The sequence below is a fragment of the Littorina saxatilis genome, linkage group LG17, assembly GCF_037325665.1.
Source record: "Littorina saxatilis isolate snail1 linkage group LG17, US_GU_Lsax_2.0, whole genome shotgun sequence".
In the NCBI taxonomy this organism is placed as follows: domain Eukaryota; kingdom Metazoa; phylum Mollusca; class Gastropoda; order Littorinimorpha; family Littorinidae; genus Littorina; species Littorina saxatilis.
The window spans coordinates 22,249,942-22,266,065 of NC_090261.1; the positions used below are offsets into that span (position 1 = coordinate 22,249,942).

Consider the following 16,124-nt stretch of genomic DNA (forward strand, 5'->3'; position numbering starts at 1 on the left):
CTCATTAGTTTCAGGCTTGCAATATAAGTATGTACATGTGTGCACGTGTTCACTGAGCGCAATACTAAGGCCAAATAAAAATATATGTTGGTTTAGGGTAACGTGACCAAAAAAGATAGGGTCGGTAGGTCGGCTTTTATTTATTTATTTTTTTTATTTATTTTTTTAGTCGATTTTAAAGGAGGTTACTTCCCCTAGTCTAGGTATGGTTCGCAAAATGTGTCCAAAAGTTGTAGTTTTCTTGAGAAATGACAAAAAAGTTTTAGGGCCGGCGGGAAAAAGTAGGGTCAACACATTTTTTTTTTCTGCCCTCACTTCCTTTTTTTCGGCTTTTCTTTTTTTCTGTTTTTCTTTTTTTTCTTCTCTTCTTCCAAAAACAAGTGTTCGAAGCTGTTAATCGTGTAGAATCTGCACTGGTTCAAGAGCCTCTAATACATTATGAATCAAGTTAGGTAATTTTGCATGTTTTTTTTTGTGGTATGTCCATGGCCGCCTAGTCAGAACAATAAGAAGGTTAACACCAAGCTATGGGGGTCCTGATTTGGCCTATTATGGTCCGCTGGACCCGAAAAGCAACAGCTAACTAACTAACCAACCTATGTACCCCCGCCAGACCCCTTGTTGAAGTTGTTGTTATTGTTGCTGTTGTTGTTGTTGTTGTTGTTGTTTTTGTTGTTGTTGTTGTTGAAGGAAAATAATCCAAGTGTTAGCTTCTGCAGTGACAGCTCCCGGTTTGTGGCAAGAAAGACAACTCGCACAAGTCCTCAAAGGCTCGTTATGTGGAGAGGGGGAAAACGTGAGGTTTAGGAACTGTGTATTTCACTGCCTTGTCCTTCACAATCATGCCGTATTTTGTGAGAAGAAACATTTATGCATCTGGTACATCGTTTTACATTGAATCGTTTAAAAGAAAGAGTTTCAGTTCTAAGACAGAAAACGTCGTTCCCTGTTCTATACATTGAACCCCCTTCAAACAACACTCGTGGATCACTCTAAATAAATACACATTTGCGTACATGCTGTTACACCAACCAACTCACTGTGGAACATGAATACGCACGCACACACACACACACACACACACACACACACACACACACACACACACACATACACACATAAACACACAAACACACATAAACACACAAACACACACAAAAACCACACACACACACACACACACACACACACACACACACACACACGCACACACACACATGATAACCATCGCCACCACCACCACTACGAGAAAAAGGATCCAACAAACTGAGCAGTAACCCTTAATTATTTGAAGAAAAAGGCAAGGCAGGCGCATTTATCGATCACTTCAATGTATATTTGATTTTGGCAAAATGTTTGTACAGTACACACCTTGATAATTAAACAAACCCACTTAAATGCTTTGAACAGTTTTGTTCAAGCAAGAAGACACAGCGAAAATGACTGGAAATCATGTAACTGGCCTGATGAATCACAGAAAAGCAATGAGCTGCAACATCGGATGGTCAGTGTATAGAGGTGGTCACTGGCGTGAATTCAAACACTAGACAGTGCTCTCCAGACAGTCGAAGCTGGTCACTATCAGTAAAGATCACTGATGTACAATATTTTCGCATAGCAGCTTGTACATGAGGCACTCGGCACTGTCTGAATGCACAAATAGTTCTGATGGACGGTTCTTGGTGATTTTCTGGATGACATCATAGTATTCCATCATGATTCTGCTTGTACAGAAACTGGTCTTGGTGTTTGCTTGGCCACGAAATCTCTGCAACGAGATACGGTAAAACACATGTAAGAAATTTGTTTCACTCCTGGACCTTTGCCATACTCTTCTTTGAGCTGTAGCATTTGTGACCCTCCACCACGAAATGAGTCGCATGTCACCTCGCGCGGTTCTACGCTAGGCCTAATATAAGTCCGGGGAGTGTCTGGTAACAGTGTGAGGGTCACCTTAGTCACAGGCTTATAACTCAAACAGTTTTCGCTCTTTTCTAAAACGGGTTTCACCACTGGATAGAGCATAAAAAACTCTTTAGGAAAATGTAAAAATATGAAAATCATGCAAAGGTGACATGCGACTCATTTCGTGGTAGAGGGTCACATTTATGGATCGTGTTGTTTCCCAATGGCATTCCTCCTCTAAGTGTGACATGAGCGGTAATCGTTTACTGATTTGACAATTTATTGGATTTGCATACCCCCTTGAGTGCAATGACACTCTTTTTTTGTTTAAATATGCTTCTCAGTCGTCAAAGAAAATCGATTCAGTTTTCATCAGGATTTTCCTCTGCGATCAACATTCGATTCTTGTTCTCGTGATTATGTTAGCTATCTACCCCGTTTGCCACACAGAGTTACCTACCCAAAGTAGATTAATCCTGACTGACTGTCCGCCAGGTGGTGCACGGCTTTCTCCAGTTCCTCTCTATTGTACGGCACCGCCAGCTCCTGCAAATGTAACTCATTATACTCTTATTGTTATACCATACCACTGACTATCATTGTCATGATCGTGCAGTGCCAAGTGCCAACTGCACTGCCTAATTAGTGGTGTTTGGAAATAATTAACGGGTTTGAAGAGTTGCGGCGCTTGAAGCTGAGATCAAAGAGCTTCCCCTACGGATCCGTAGGGGAAGCTCTTTGCTGAGATGAGGCAAGCGCTGATCATAAGAGACAAGCGACTACCATAGCACCATCGTGACTAATGAGCTACGATGTGCGTGTTTTTGAGAGACAAGGGCGTCATGTAGAAGACCAGATATGATGGCAGACAGACAGACAGACAAACACTGAGAAAAGCATGCATGCAGGCAGGCAGGCAGGTAGGCAGGAAGGCGGGCAAAGAGACAGACAGCCTCGGACCCCCAGATACCCAAACAGACACACAGACAGGGGCGTCTAGAGATAGAGAACGAGATACACAGAGAGACCAACCGGCAGAGTAAACACACATACCCAAGTGCAAAATCAATGTCAGGTAGGAGAAAAAGAATGCAGAGGATCGGACAAAGACTGACCCAGAGAAAAAGAGGCAAAGACAGACAGACAGACAGACAGACAGACAGACAGACAGACAGACAGACAGAGGGGGGTGGGGTACAGAAATGCTGGAGGAGGGTAGAGAGAAAGTGGAGAATCAGACTTGGGAGACAGAAACCGACAGAAAAAGCCAGAGGTCTGACCTCCAGAGCAGCAATGAAGTGTTCAGGCGTGACCGTGTGAAACCCCGAGGTGTCGTATCGCCGGAGAATGTCGATGAGCCTCATGTCGTTGATCTCAATGTGTTCCTGCAGAATGACCACGGGCTGCTTCTTCTTCTTGAGTGGGTCAATGCCCGGCTTGCCCAGATCGTCTATCGTGTTGCCCGCGCGCATGACTTGCCCGTAACGACACACGAAGTTGGCTCGTTTCATCTTCGTGTCCTCCAACACTCGCAGGAACTCGTACTCCACTTCAATATCCTGAATGTAAAATATCACACACAGGATTCAGATCAGAGCTGGATCTGAGGGGGGAAGTCCTGGGTTCCGGATGCCCCACTATACCCGGTAAATGTAGCTTTTCTCTCAAGGAGGGACCCAGAATATCAATGTAAATGCTAAACCCCTAGAACCATCCACCCCCACCCCCAACCCCGCCTGGCCAGCCACTGTACCCTTGCCCGCCATTGCAACCCCCTCCCTCTAATACACTAGGTCCAGTCCTGCTGAGCTTGTGAATGGTAACAAGTTGCAGAACTGAAGAATGGTATATAAATATAGTATGCCAGACTAAAAGCACATTGCAAATTATAAACCTCATACTGTCGCAGGTTGCTTTATTTTCCAATAAATGCAATTGGAAATTCACCGACACGGTTGGCCTAGTGGTAAGGCGTCCGCCCCGTAATCGGGAGGTCGTGGGTTCGAACCTCGGCCGGGTCATACCTAAGACTTTAAAATTGGCAATCTAGTGGCTGCTCCGCCTGGCGTCTGGCATTATGGGGTTAGTGCTAGGACTGGTTGGTCCGGTGTCAGAATAATGTGACTGGGTGAGACATGAAGCCTGTGCTGCGACTTCTGTCTTGTGTGTGGCGCACGTTATATGTCAAAGCAGCACCGCCCTGATATGGCCCTTCGTGGTCGGCTGGGCGTTAAGCAAACAAACAAACAAACAAACAAATTGGAAATTCAAACGTGATGAAACTATCGCTTGTGGGTCTCAGTCTCGAGACACTGACTGGTTGAACGTTCACGACGCCTTCGCTTCAAGATTTGAGATTTGAGAAAATTATATCTTAAACGAGGAGATCAAGTCTTGAACTGGGAGTAAACTGACAGACTGTATGGACCAAAAAATCGTTGAAAACAAGACTCCTGAACCTCAAGACACAAAGTTCGTTTATGCTAGCTGTAGTACAAAGAGACAAACACACAACTTACACGCACACAATAAAAGACCACACAATGTTTGCCTTTTTTTGTTGTTGCCACTCACGTGACATTTAAAGAATCATTTCAAAGTTAACGCTTCTGTTGAATTAATCATCTGAACATAATAGCAAATGCAAATCTAATCGTTTCTCATTACCTGACCCCCCCCCCCCCCCCCCCCTTGGAAAAACCCAATTGTCCCGTGTTTCAAAACTGTTGCAGAACCGTAAAATGTATTTATGGAGCTAGAGATACAACGGAATCCCCATTTCAATCCTCCAAAATCTGAGAAGAACTGGGTCTCAAAAAGGATGGAGTCTAAATATGGAGGTCAATTTACTGAGGTTATGAACAGAAAATGTGAGAAAACAGGGTCTTAAAAAAGAGGGAGACTTAAATTGGGGGGTCTAAAAAGGAGGTTCCACTGTACTGGGCTGACAACAAGAGCGGTGTACATACCGTGAGATCCAGCTCCTCCACCTCACAGTTGTCAGTGTTGTTGATGGCTGAGATGAGAGCGATGGCTCCAGCGGACGTGATCAGGTTGTTGCCCATCTGTAAACAGCAAGCATATAAGCGTATTTATAACAATAACAGTAACAGTAACAATAACAATGACAGCACTTTATTGTCCAATAAAATGAATACATTCAAACGGAAAATTGCCTTCGACACGTCTAACCTGCCTGTCAACGATTATAAAATACACACCGACATAGAATGACAAGAACAAGAACATTAAAAAGAGGCACATACAACACGTATGGTTACTGTCTTGAGAAGATTGCACAAAATGTTTATTTAATCATCACATGGAGCTGTTATAATAAAAATCACATTGAAATATCACACTGGTGATACAGAAATCTAATGTAAATGGATACAATAAGTGAGAGCAATGTGACTAGAAATCTAGGCATATATCTTGACTTACCACTATACACTTTACCTCGACTACCCTCACACAGAAGCCTGTCATCAGATCGCTGTGTAAAAAATCCCTTGTCCCCAGTAGAGGTGCTTAAAACGTACTTCCGTTTCCAATACAACCTAACACTATAATAAACTGTTGCCGGTGTAGCGATGTCAGATTTCTCGCGATGTCAGCTTTCTGACTCGATATATACTCGAGACTGATATGTTGTTTCCTGGTCAAATTAAAGAAGTAAACTTATGTAAGGACGAAAAGCATGTCAATTTCTTGCAAGTGAAGGAAATTGGTGGTGAAATGTAATAGATTTCACTCCAAAATTCGATTTCTTCGAAAACGTGCACCGAGTGGTTACGTCCCTTGAATTGAGAAGGGACAACATTTTAGGATGAATCAAATTTCTAAATTTAAATTAAAAAAAATTGGTTGGACATATTTGACCCCATGGATGTAAAGTACCCAAAGTCGATCGTCAGTACTATTGAAGGATGGTTTTTTTTCTCTTCCCAGTGTGGAGTTTATACAAGATCAACGAGGCCGAATCAGAAAGGTGACATCAGGAGAAATCTGACATCGTTACACCGGCAGAGACTGAACACGCTTAAGAGAACCCCAGGAAAAAGTCTTCGGACACAACCTGCCAACACTACCATAGTAAAGGCTGTCCTTAATTCAGCCCGAAGTCGACTTCGCAAAATCTGTTTGCAGAACATTCAATCAATCAATCAATCAATCAATATGAGGCTTATATCTAGCGTATTCCGTGGGTACAGTTCTAAGCGCAGGGCTTTTTTTTTTAATTTTTTTATGCAATTTATATCGCGCACATATTCAAGGCGCAGGGATTTATTTATGCCGTGTGAGATGGATTTTTTTTTTACACAATACATCACGCATTCACATCGGCCAGCAGATCGCAGCCATTTCGGCGCATATCCTACTATTTCACGGGTATTTTGGTGGACATTTTTATCTATGCCTATACAATTTTGCCAGGAAAGACCCTTTTGTCAATCGTGGGATCTTTAACGTGCACACCCCCAATGTAGTGTACACGAAGGGACCTCGGTTTTTCGTCTCATCCGAAAGACTAGCACTTGAACCCACCACCTAGGTTAGGAAAGGGGGGAGAAAATTGCTAACGCCCTGACCCAGGGTCGAACTCGCAACCTCTCGCTTCCGAGCGCAAGTGCGTTACCACTCGGCCACCCAGTCACACATTGTGCAGCCAACTACGCGAAGACGAATCGGCCCATTTAATGTCAGGCTTTAGGTAAGTAATTTAGCGAACCCACCGTTTCTGGCCACAGTACTGACGCTGATTTATGAGGACCATAAGCAGATAAAGAGATACACGGGTTATGTTGGGGGAAAATACAGAATACAGAATATTGATTGCCCAAGGTTTGGAATTTGCTCTAACATTGCGGTTAAGATTTGTATTCACTGACTTCAACATTTGATTAAATGCACACCGTTTCATTTGCCCTGACGTTGCGGTTTAGATTTGTATTCACTAACTTCAACATTTGATTAAATGCACATTGTTCCATTTGCCCTGACATTGCTATTAAGATTTTGTTTAGTTAACTAACATCAACATTTGATGAAATGCACACCGCTGCTGACCTTGAGAACTCTGATGGAGTCGTTGGTGGTCAGCGCCTTGGCCATCTTCTTGGCGGTGGCCAGTCCCAGCCTGTTGCCCGTCAGGTCCAGCTCCAGCAGTGCCTGGTTGGTCAGTAGCGCGTCCACCACCGCGTTTCCCCCTTCCAGCCCCAGCCCGTTCCACGCTAGGTTCAGGCTCTTCAGTCTCACGTTCTCCTGAATTACACACACCACCACTCGTCATTTTTGTTATCATTGTTTTGTGTGCTTTTGTTTTTTGTTTTCAAGTTTTGCCAACCGTTCAAAAATTAAGAATAAAAACAGAAAGGTTCAGACTCTTTGGTCTCACGTTCTCCTGAATGACACACACACACACACACACACACACCACGACTCGTTAGTTTTTTGTTTTTTGTTTTTTTGCTTTTTGTTTTCTTTTTGTATGCCCAACGTTCTAAAATTCAGAATAAAAAAAACCAAGGTTCAGACCCTTCAGCCTCACGTTCTCTTGAATGACACACACACAACACGATTCGTCAGTTACACTGCTACTGTTGAACTAAGTTTTAGGCCGTAAAAACTCGGACAAAAGCGGGACTTATAAAGGAGGGTGTTTTAAAATGGGGTTACATTTACAGAGGTAATGAACAGAAAGTTTGAGAAAACAGGGTCTTGAAAGGGCGGGAGTCTTACGTTGGAGGGTCTGGGCGGGGATGTAGCTCAGTCGGTAGCGCGCTGGATTTGTATCCAGTTGGCCGCTGTCAGCGTGAGTTCGTCCGCACGTTCGGCGAGAGATTTATTTCTCAGAGTCAACTTTGTGTGCAGACTCTCCTCGGTGTCCGAACACTCCCGTGTGTACACGCAAGCACAAGACCAAGTGCGCACGAAAAAGATCCTGTAATCCATGTCAGAGCTCGGTGGGATATAGAAACACGAAAATACCCAGCATGCTTCCTCCGAAAGCGGCGTATGGCTGCCTAAATGGCGGGGTAAAAACGGTCATACACGTAAAAGCCGTGGGAGTTTCAGCCCATGAACGAACAAACAAACAAAAGGGCGGGAGTCTTATTTTGGATGGTCTTCCACTGTATCACTCTTTTCCTCTGGAGGAATGGCCCCATTCTAATATTAAATTGGTGAACTACAGAAACAGCAACTGGAGAGTACTGCTGACGGAAGTACGGTGACACTTTAAAGTTTTTGCTTTGAGATTTTGCAATAGCACTGTCGATGTGACATTACACATGTGAACGCTGTCAAATGCTATGTTTTTTTTAATAAACTATGTCACACACAGAATAAAACAAGGGTACGCAACGCAGGCATAGACGCACTAACACACACACACACACACACACACACACACACACACACACACACTCACACACACACACACACACACACACACGCGCGCGCGCACGTACGTACGCACGCACACACACACACACACACACACACACACACACACACAAGTAACACTTGACACCAGACCTTTATTCCTTTTGATATGGAGATGCCACCTGAAGGTCGAAGGTGATTCCAGCTTAGGTCAAGGACGTCTAGATTATCGTTCTGACCTGCACACATTATCCATGTCTATTATAAAATGACATCACATGACTTGTCTGCGAGCTCTAAATATCAGTACAGCAAACCTCCGATCTAAGTATTACAAAATCAGCCGAGGAAATGTGGTCTTAGAAAGACGAGAGTAACATAATGGAGGTAATTTTAGAAACCCGATGAAAAGATTTCAGAAATATATATTTCAATCTGTACAGCCGAGTATTCGATCATCTTGAAGAAATACTTACCCACAGCATGACCCAACACCTCTGCGCTCATTTCTGTGAATCTGTTGTGACTTAGATTGAGTTCTCTCAAGTATCTGTTGTTCTGCAATGCAACAACAGAGAAAACAACCATTTAGATAAATGTACGTAGTGTAAGAAACCAGACGAAATTCACATGCCCCACAATATCTCTCTCTCTCTCTCTCTCTCTCTCTCTCTCTCTCTCTCTCTCTCTCTCTCTCTCTCTCTCTCTCTCTCTCTCTCTCTCTCTCTCTCTCTCTCTCTCTCTCTCTTTTTTGTTTCCAGTTCACAGTGACACTGCTAATACGCCCACCACAGACTTAAACAGTACGTTCTCTCTCTCTCTCTCTCTCTCTCTCTCTCTCTCTCTCTCTCTCTCTCTCTCTCTCTCTCTCTCTCTCTCTCTCTCTCTTGGTGTCCTTTCAGCCCGGTAGCTCAGTTGGTAGAGCACTGGACTTGTGATCGGAAGGTCGCAGGTTCGAATTCGGGCCGGGACGGACACGGGTCAACTTTATGTGCAGACCCAGAGACGGAAGCCATGTCCCACCCCCGTGTCATCACAATGGCACGTAAAAGACCTTGGTCATTCTGCCATAAGTGTAGGTGGCTGAATACACTTAAACACGCAGACACCTGGGTAGCGCGACTCCGTTGCTGCTAGCTTTCCACTCGGAGGAAGCGACCCGAATTTCCCAGCGATGGGACAATAAAGTAATGAAAATGAAAAAAATTAAAAGCACATTGTAGTCAAGGAACCTGATGCAAATGACCAGATCTAGCAGGCGGACCGTAGCGATAATTTGGGTCACTGTTATTTTGTCCAATTTCAGAGACGAAAGGACAGCAGAGGATATACCAGAGACATTGTATGTCTTACAGTTTTGTTGGGAGCTGTTAAAAGCGTACCACGTGACAGGTTTTGCCGTACGTACGTCAATCGCAACCGTTTCTGAGGGTATGACGCAAACTGAGACTTACCTCTAAGGCTTCAGCGAACAGTCCTGCCGATCTGTCGTCAAAGTCGTTGCCTGTGGGATGATAAAATGTAAATAAATCATACAGTTGACAGTAAATGAGAATTTAAGGAAGATATATTATAATACTGGACATCTATTAATAATTATCTCATGAGTTCTCCACAAACGTAAACACATCGTAACGACAAGGATCTATAGTGGCCTAGTGAACCTTGAAATATCATTTACCTTTGAGAGTGAGCTTGCGCAGGCCACCGTTTATACGCAGCATGTTGCACACGTGTTGCGCTCCCGCGTTCCCCAGTTTGTTGTCTCCTAGACCCTGCACACAGGTAAGTGCAAGCTTACGTCGACATGATCCTCTGACAAACATATTCATGTACTCGTACACACGAACCGAACCACTCTGTCGGTCTATCTGTCTCTCTGTCTGTGTGTCAGTCTGTCTGTCTGTCTGTCTGTCTGCGCTTATGTCTCTCTCTGTATCTCTTTGTCTGTGTCTGTGTCTCTCTCTCTGTCTCTCTGTCTCTGACTCTCTCTCTCTGTCTTTGTCTCTCTGTCTCTGTCTCTGTCTCTCGTTCTCTCTCTATCTCACACTCTCTCTCTCTCTCTCTCTCTCTCTCTCTCTCTCTCTCTCTCTCTCTCTCTCTTGTCCCCGCTTGCTCACACACACACACACACACACACAAACACACACACACACACACACATACCTACTCCCCACCCCCACAACCACATACATACCCCCCATACACACACACATACCCCACACCCTCCCCCCCCCACACACACACAAGACAAGCTGACCATTTCTGTGATGTACTCGTTCTCCTCCAGCAGCCTGCAGATGGCGCGTGCCCCGTCCGCCCCCATCCAGTTGCCCCCCAGGTCCAGGCGTTCCACGTCCACGGTCTCCTGTAACAACACCACCATGCATAGTCCAGTCACTGTCCAATCACTCGTGTCTTGGTCGTGTCGCTTTCACATTGTTTTTGCCAATTTCATAAACATGTTTGTATGCAGTGGAACCACTCATAACAAGCCCTGCTTATTACGACCGAGTGTCTATGCACGGATGCCTTTCATATTGTAACTGTCCTCAGAATGGCGACACCACCATAAGCCAGTTAGCTACCAATCACTCTTTGTCCTATCGCTTTCACATCGTTATTGCCAATCGCATGTATACATTTTTGTTGTTTTTCAATAGAACCTCCCATAGCCTCCCCTCCTAATAACGACACCTCGCGTTTTCTGACAAAATTTCTGGGCACGGATGCCTTTCTCGTTTTAACTGACCTCTGAATGGCGACACCACAATCGACGGTCCTGTCAGTCCACAACTGAAACACTCTTTGTCCTTTCGCTTTTTGCCAATCTCACTTAAACATTTTCGTCCGTTATCATCTCATCATTTTTGTCACTCGCATAACACTTTTTGTCACTGTCACATCAGTGTATGTGATAATTAACCTCTCATATATTACAGTTATGTGGCACACACACACACACACACACACCCACACACACACACACACACACACACACACACACACACACGTATACACACACACACACACACACACACACACGTATACACACACACACACACACACACATACACCCAACACCCACACACCCACACACCCAACACGCCTACCCCTCACCCCCACCCCCACCCCCCTGTACCAACCTTGAGGGCCAGTGCAATAGCCATAGCCTCGTCATTACTGAGGCCGTGGAAGCGCATGGTGAGGTTGGTGTCGTGTATGTGGCGTGTGAAATAGGAGATGGGCACCACGGTCAGCTGACCGCACACCTTGTGGTAGTACGACTGGGCACGGTCCAGCGTGTCCTCCTCATCTTGGTATACACACAAACATGCAAACGCATATACGCACACATGGAAACGTTAAGCACGCAGATTTTCATCAAGGCACGCGAAAACTATTCATGGACGTACTCACGCCCTCACAAGTGAATATATATCGATGCGCACGTACACACAAACACACACGCGCACGCGCGCATACACACACACACACACACACACGCGCGCGTACGCACGCACGCACGCATGCATACACGCACGCACGCATGCTTGCACGCACGCGGCACGCACACAAACACACATGCACACCCACCCACACACACACGCGCACACAGTAAAGTTTCACAGGGTTTTAGTGTTTTCAACACTTTATTGCTTCATCGCTGAGACGATCACCTCCCCTTTCAGTTCGATAAACTTCATTACGAACAGCTGAAAAAAAGGCGAAAGAACAAAAATCTGTCTGCCTGTTTGTCTTTTGCTGCTTCTGTCTCTCAATCAACAAAACATATGAGGTGAGTCAGGTCAACGTTCTTTGCTACCACCGAAGACGGAGTGAGGCTGCCTATATTATATGGCGAGGTGCTTGAAAATGGTCTTTGTGTGGGTGGTTCTGTTGCCAAATTAAAGGAATATTTGATTGTATACCTCTTCGACATGGTTTGTTTTGTTGCTTAGCAGTTCCTAGTTCTATCGCAAAAGAATTGCACGTGCATCATAGACTGTCAGACTGTCATGAAGTCTTACCTTTGTTTTTCAAAGACATAACCTTCCACATTTTTTACTGTGATAGACCTAAACGAAACTAATTCTAAGCATGGCTACTCAGTGCCAATAAACCGAGAAAGAAAACACACTTGCATCAGTCCCGGATAGCCACAAATGCGTCCTGCAGGGACAATAAAACAAGCCGCGTAAGGCGAAAATACAACATTTAGTCAAGCTTTCGAACTCACAGAATGAAACTGAACGCACTGCATTTTTTTCAGCAAGACCGTATACTCGTAGCATCGTCAGTCCACCACTCGTGGCAAAGGCGGTGAAATTGACAATCCAGAAGAGCGGGGTAGTAGTTGCGCTGAGAAGGATAGCACGCTTTTCTTTATCTCTATTCTTTTTAACTTTCTGAGCTTGTTTTTAATCCAAACATATAATACCTATATATTTTTTGGAATCAGGAACCGACAAGGAATAGGATGAAATTGTTTTTAAATCGATTTCGGAAAATTAATATTAATCATAATTATTATATCTTTTTATTTTTCAGAGCTTGTTTGTAATCCGAATATAACATATCTATATGTTTTTAGAATTAAAAAAATGATGCAAAATAAGATGAAATTGTTTTAGGATCGTTTTATAAAAATATAATTTTAATTACAATTTTAAGATTTTTAATGACCAAAGTCATCAATTAATTTTTAAGCCTCCAAGCTGAAATGCAATACCAAAGTCCGGCCTTCGTCGAAGATTGCTTGGCCAAAATTTCAATCAATTTGATTGAAAAATGAGGGTGTGACAGTGCCGCCTCAACTTTTACAAAAAGCCGGATATGACGTCATCAAAGACATTTATCGAAAAAAATGAAGAAATCGTGCGGGGATATCATGCCCAGGAACTCTCATGTAAAATGTCATAAAGATCAGTCCAGTAGTTTACTCTGAATCGCTCTACACACACACACACACACACACACACACACACACACACACACACACACACACACACACACACACACACACACACACATACACACATACACCACGACCCTCGTCTCGATTCCCCCTCTATGTTAAAATATTTAGTCAAAACTTGACTAAATGTAAAAAGAACAATAACCAACCTTCGTTTTCCAAATCCGTGTCATACTCAGCTCCTTCAGGTTTGGGCTCTTCTTCTTCCTCCTCCTCCTCCTCCTCCTCCTGTTCCTGCCCCTCCTCTATCTCCCCTTCTCTCAGGTCCCTCAACTCCTCCTCCTCTCCTTCATAGCGGGCTGTGTCGTCATGCTGCAGCTCTGTGATGAGTACCCCGTCCTCCCGTAAGTCCTCGGGCAGCAGGTGACTGGGGGTTCTCGCCAAGGTCGGCTGGGAGTGGAGACTGGGCATGCGCGTTCCTTTCGCTGATGTGAGTTGTCCCCCGTAGTTCTCGCTGTGCTGTTCTGGGTTGTTGGTTGCGTCCCCTTCCATGCTTTCGTCGTGGTGTGGAGCCCGTGTGGTTTCTCCCTCCGTGCGCTGCTCGGTCACTGTCGATAACCTCCGTCCACCGAACTCATCCTGCAAGACGGCAAAACAAAAAATCTTAATCACATGAGGCACATTGTTTGGCTTCCATTTGAAACTTACAGATAATGGTCGTGGGTTGACTTCTGCGACAATCCACGATTATCCCCGAGAAGTTTCAAATGCTAATTTCAGATCCGAGAAATAAAGGGAAGTAAGCGCTTTTAAATGCATATTCGACGTGCGCAACAAGAGTAAGTGAAAGCTAACATTTAGACTGACGGACACGCATGTAAGCGAACGCATACGCTCACACGCAGGCAGGGACGGATGCATGCATACGCATACTTTTTCACTTTTCGCTTGGAACATTGATTAAAATGATCGCAGCCGCCGCCCACTCAGCCAATAAACCTTTTCGGAGCATGAACATGGCTATTAATAGATACCCGACCAAACCCCTTTTCACTAACCCTTACCCTAACCTCTTATCTTTACCCTTTAATCCTACTTCTAATTGGGCGAAGTCGACTTAGTGAAATTTACTTCACTGACTCTCGGTGCACGAACTTTTGGCAGTTATCTTTTGGTGAAAAGAATTCGCGGAATGAACTTCGCGGTCAATCAGTTAAAGGCCTTCAGGGTAGTGGTGACGAGGGGATTTCATAAAGGGCCCTATGACACTGATCTAACTATGCGGTGGTTTACGGACACGGTTACGCCTGTCCTTAACAGGGCCAAGTCGACAACGCGAAGTATGCTTCGCGAAGCTGGCCGCACGAAGCTTAAGCTCTGAGTTTTCGGTATAAAGACTTCGCGCAGTCAGTCTTCACGAAGTCGACTTTGGGCTCAACTAAGCACTGCCTTTACCAAAACATATAGTGGTCTACTGACAAAAATAATTATATGGTCTAAGGGCACGGCGATTTCCAAGTACAGTTGTTAGCAAACACGGTGATTAACAAACTTATAAGATGGTCTACGGGAAGGGTGATTCAAAGATAGGTTGTCACAGGCTACCCAAACATACAGTGTCAGTGGACAATCCGATAAGGGGACACTCATTATTAGTCAAAGGCAGGTCCATTCTTAAATGGCCGAATGCTTTGATTTCGATTTGTTTAAGTTAATTAACAATAGAGCCCTTTGGCTATCTGATTCCCTGATCGAATTATTTTTTTGAGCTAATACTGGTCAGGGCCGGACTAGGCGAAGAGGAGGGGGGGGTTGCCAGTGTGGCGGCAGGGGCGGATCAGTTCATTTTATGGGTGGTTTTTTTCAAAAGTATATTGTGAAGATATGGGTGTGAAGGCGCAAAGCGCCGAGCCGACGGCGCGAAGCGCCTAGCTTCCTAAGGGGGTCCGGGGGCATGCCCCCCCCGAAATTTTTGAAAAAAAGGATGCAAAATGGTGCAATCTGGTGCATTCTGAGGATGATCATTACCAGTTTCAGGCAGCAGATTTTGTCACTGATTAATACCCCAAAAATTGAAACTCAATGTAAAATAAAGAAATGCATACCTCATTCAATATTTTTATTTTTTGGCTGGGGGGGGGGGGGGGGGATCCGGAAACCCTAGAACCCCCCCCCCCCCCCCCCTCGTTGTGGGGGTCAGGGGGCGAAGCTGATGGGTAGGTCATATTATGAGATAGGAAAATGGTCGCTCCTTGCATGAAACGGCATAAAATAAGCAATAATAAAAAAAAAATTAAATAAGTAAGGTACATGTTTAGGCTAGGGGGGGGGGGGGGGGGGGGGTTGCGCAACCCCCATAACCCCCCCGGTAGTCCGGCCCTGCTGGTACCAGTAAAACGAGTTACCTTGATCGTATCTCGCACAAAATAACAATTTGAACAATATAAACAGAGAAAGCAGACATCTAGAACCTACAAGTGGTGCCAGAAAGTACGGTAACTCTACAGTTCTTTGCATTATTTCCGGCTGAAAACAGTTAACAAATGTTGCATGACGAAAGACTAATCATATAATCTGCCATGGTATGAACTCTGAAAAGGGTCTTATTGATGTTCGATGACTGATTTGGTCAAAAGACCTCTGTTGTGCTGAGCCTAGTTTTCTTCTAAAGCGTTCATCTCTGGTTCCAGTGTAGGGCCTACACGTGTAAGTGTGGGTCGATGAGTGTGGGTGTAATAGGGAGGGGGTGGGGGGGGGGGGGGGGCAGCGACAGTGTCAAGCGATTTGATTAAGCGAAGTGAGAGGTAATTGAGTGAAGGCAAAACGAACACCAGTGCAGGGAGGAATGCAGATCAATCTCGGGGAACCAGCGCGACCTCAGGCCAGGAAAGAAACTAGCACTTTAAGAAAAGTC

At 44.7% G+C, this 16,124-nt stretch overlaps 1 protein-coding gene across 1 annotated transcript in view; it reads right to left on the reverse strand.

Moving 5' to 3' along the window:
• Positions 1 to 1,314: 1,314 nt before the first annotated feature.
• LOC138953588 (leucine-rich repeat-containing protein 74B-like) overlaps positions 1,315 to 16,124 on the reverse strand; it is a 17,323-nt gene continuing 2,513 nt past the window's right edge. Inside the window, exons 2-13 of the mRNA XM_070325441.1 lie at positions 13,420 to 13,849; positions 11,439 to 11,608; positions 10,553 to 10,660; positions 9,974 to 10,067; positions 9,747 to 9,796; positions 8,769 to 8,850; positions 8,446 to 8,531; positions 6,976 to 7,170; positions 4,875 to 4,970; positions 3,186 to 3,464; positions 2,366 to 2,451; positions 1,315 to 1,768 (exon numbers count right to left, since the gene is read on the reverse strand). Coding sequence (XP_070181542.1) covers positions 1,714 to 1,768; positions 2,366 to 2,451; positions 3,186 to 3,464; positions 4,875 to 4,970; positions 6,976 to 7,170; positions 8,446 to 8,531; positions 8,769 to 8,850; positions 9,747 to 9,796; positions 9,974 to 10,067; positions 10,553 to 10,660; positions 11,439 to 11,608; positions 13,420 to 13,849 — 1,731 coding nt within the window. The 3' untranslated portion in view covers positions 1,315 to 1,713. The remainder of the gene's footprint in view (positions 1,769 to 2,365; positions 2,452 to 3,185; positions 3,465 to 4,874; positions 4,971 to 6,975; positions 7,171 to 8,445; positions 8,532 to 8,768; positions 8,851 to 9,746; positions 9,797 to 9,973; positions 10,068 to 10,552; positions 10,661 to 11,438; positions 11,609 to 13,419; positions 13,850 to 16,124) is intronic.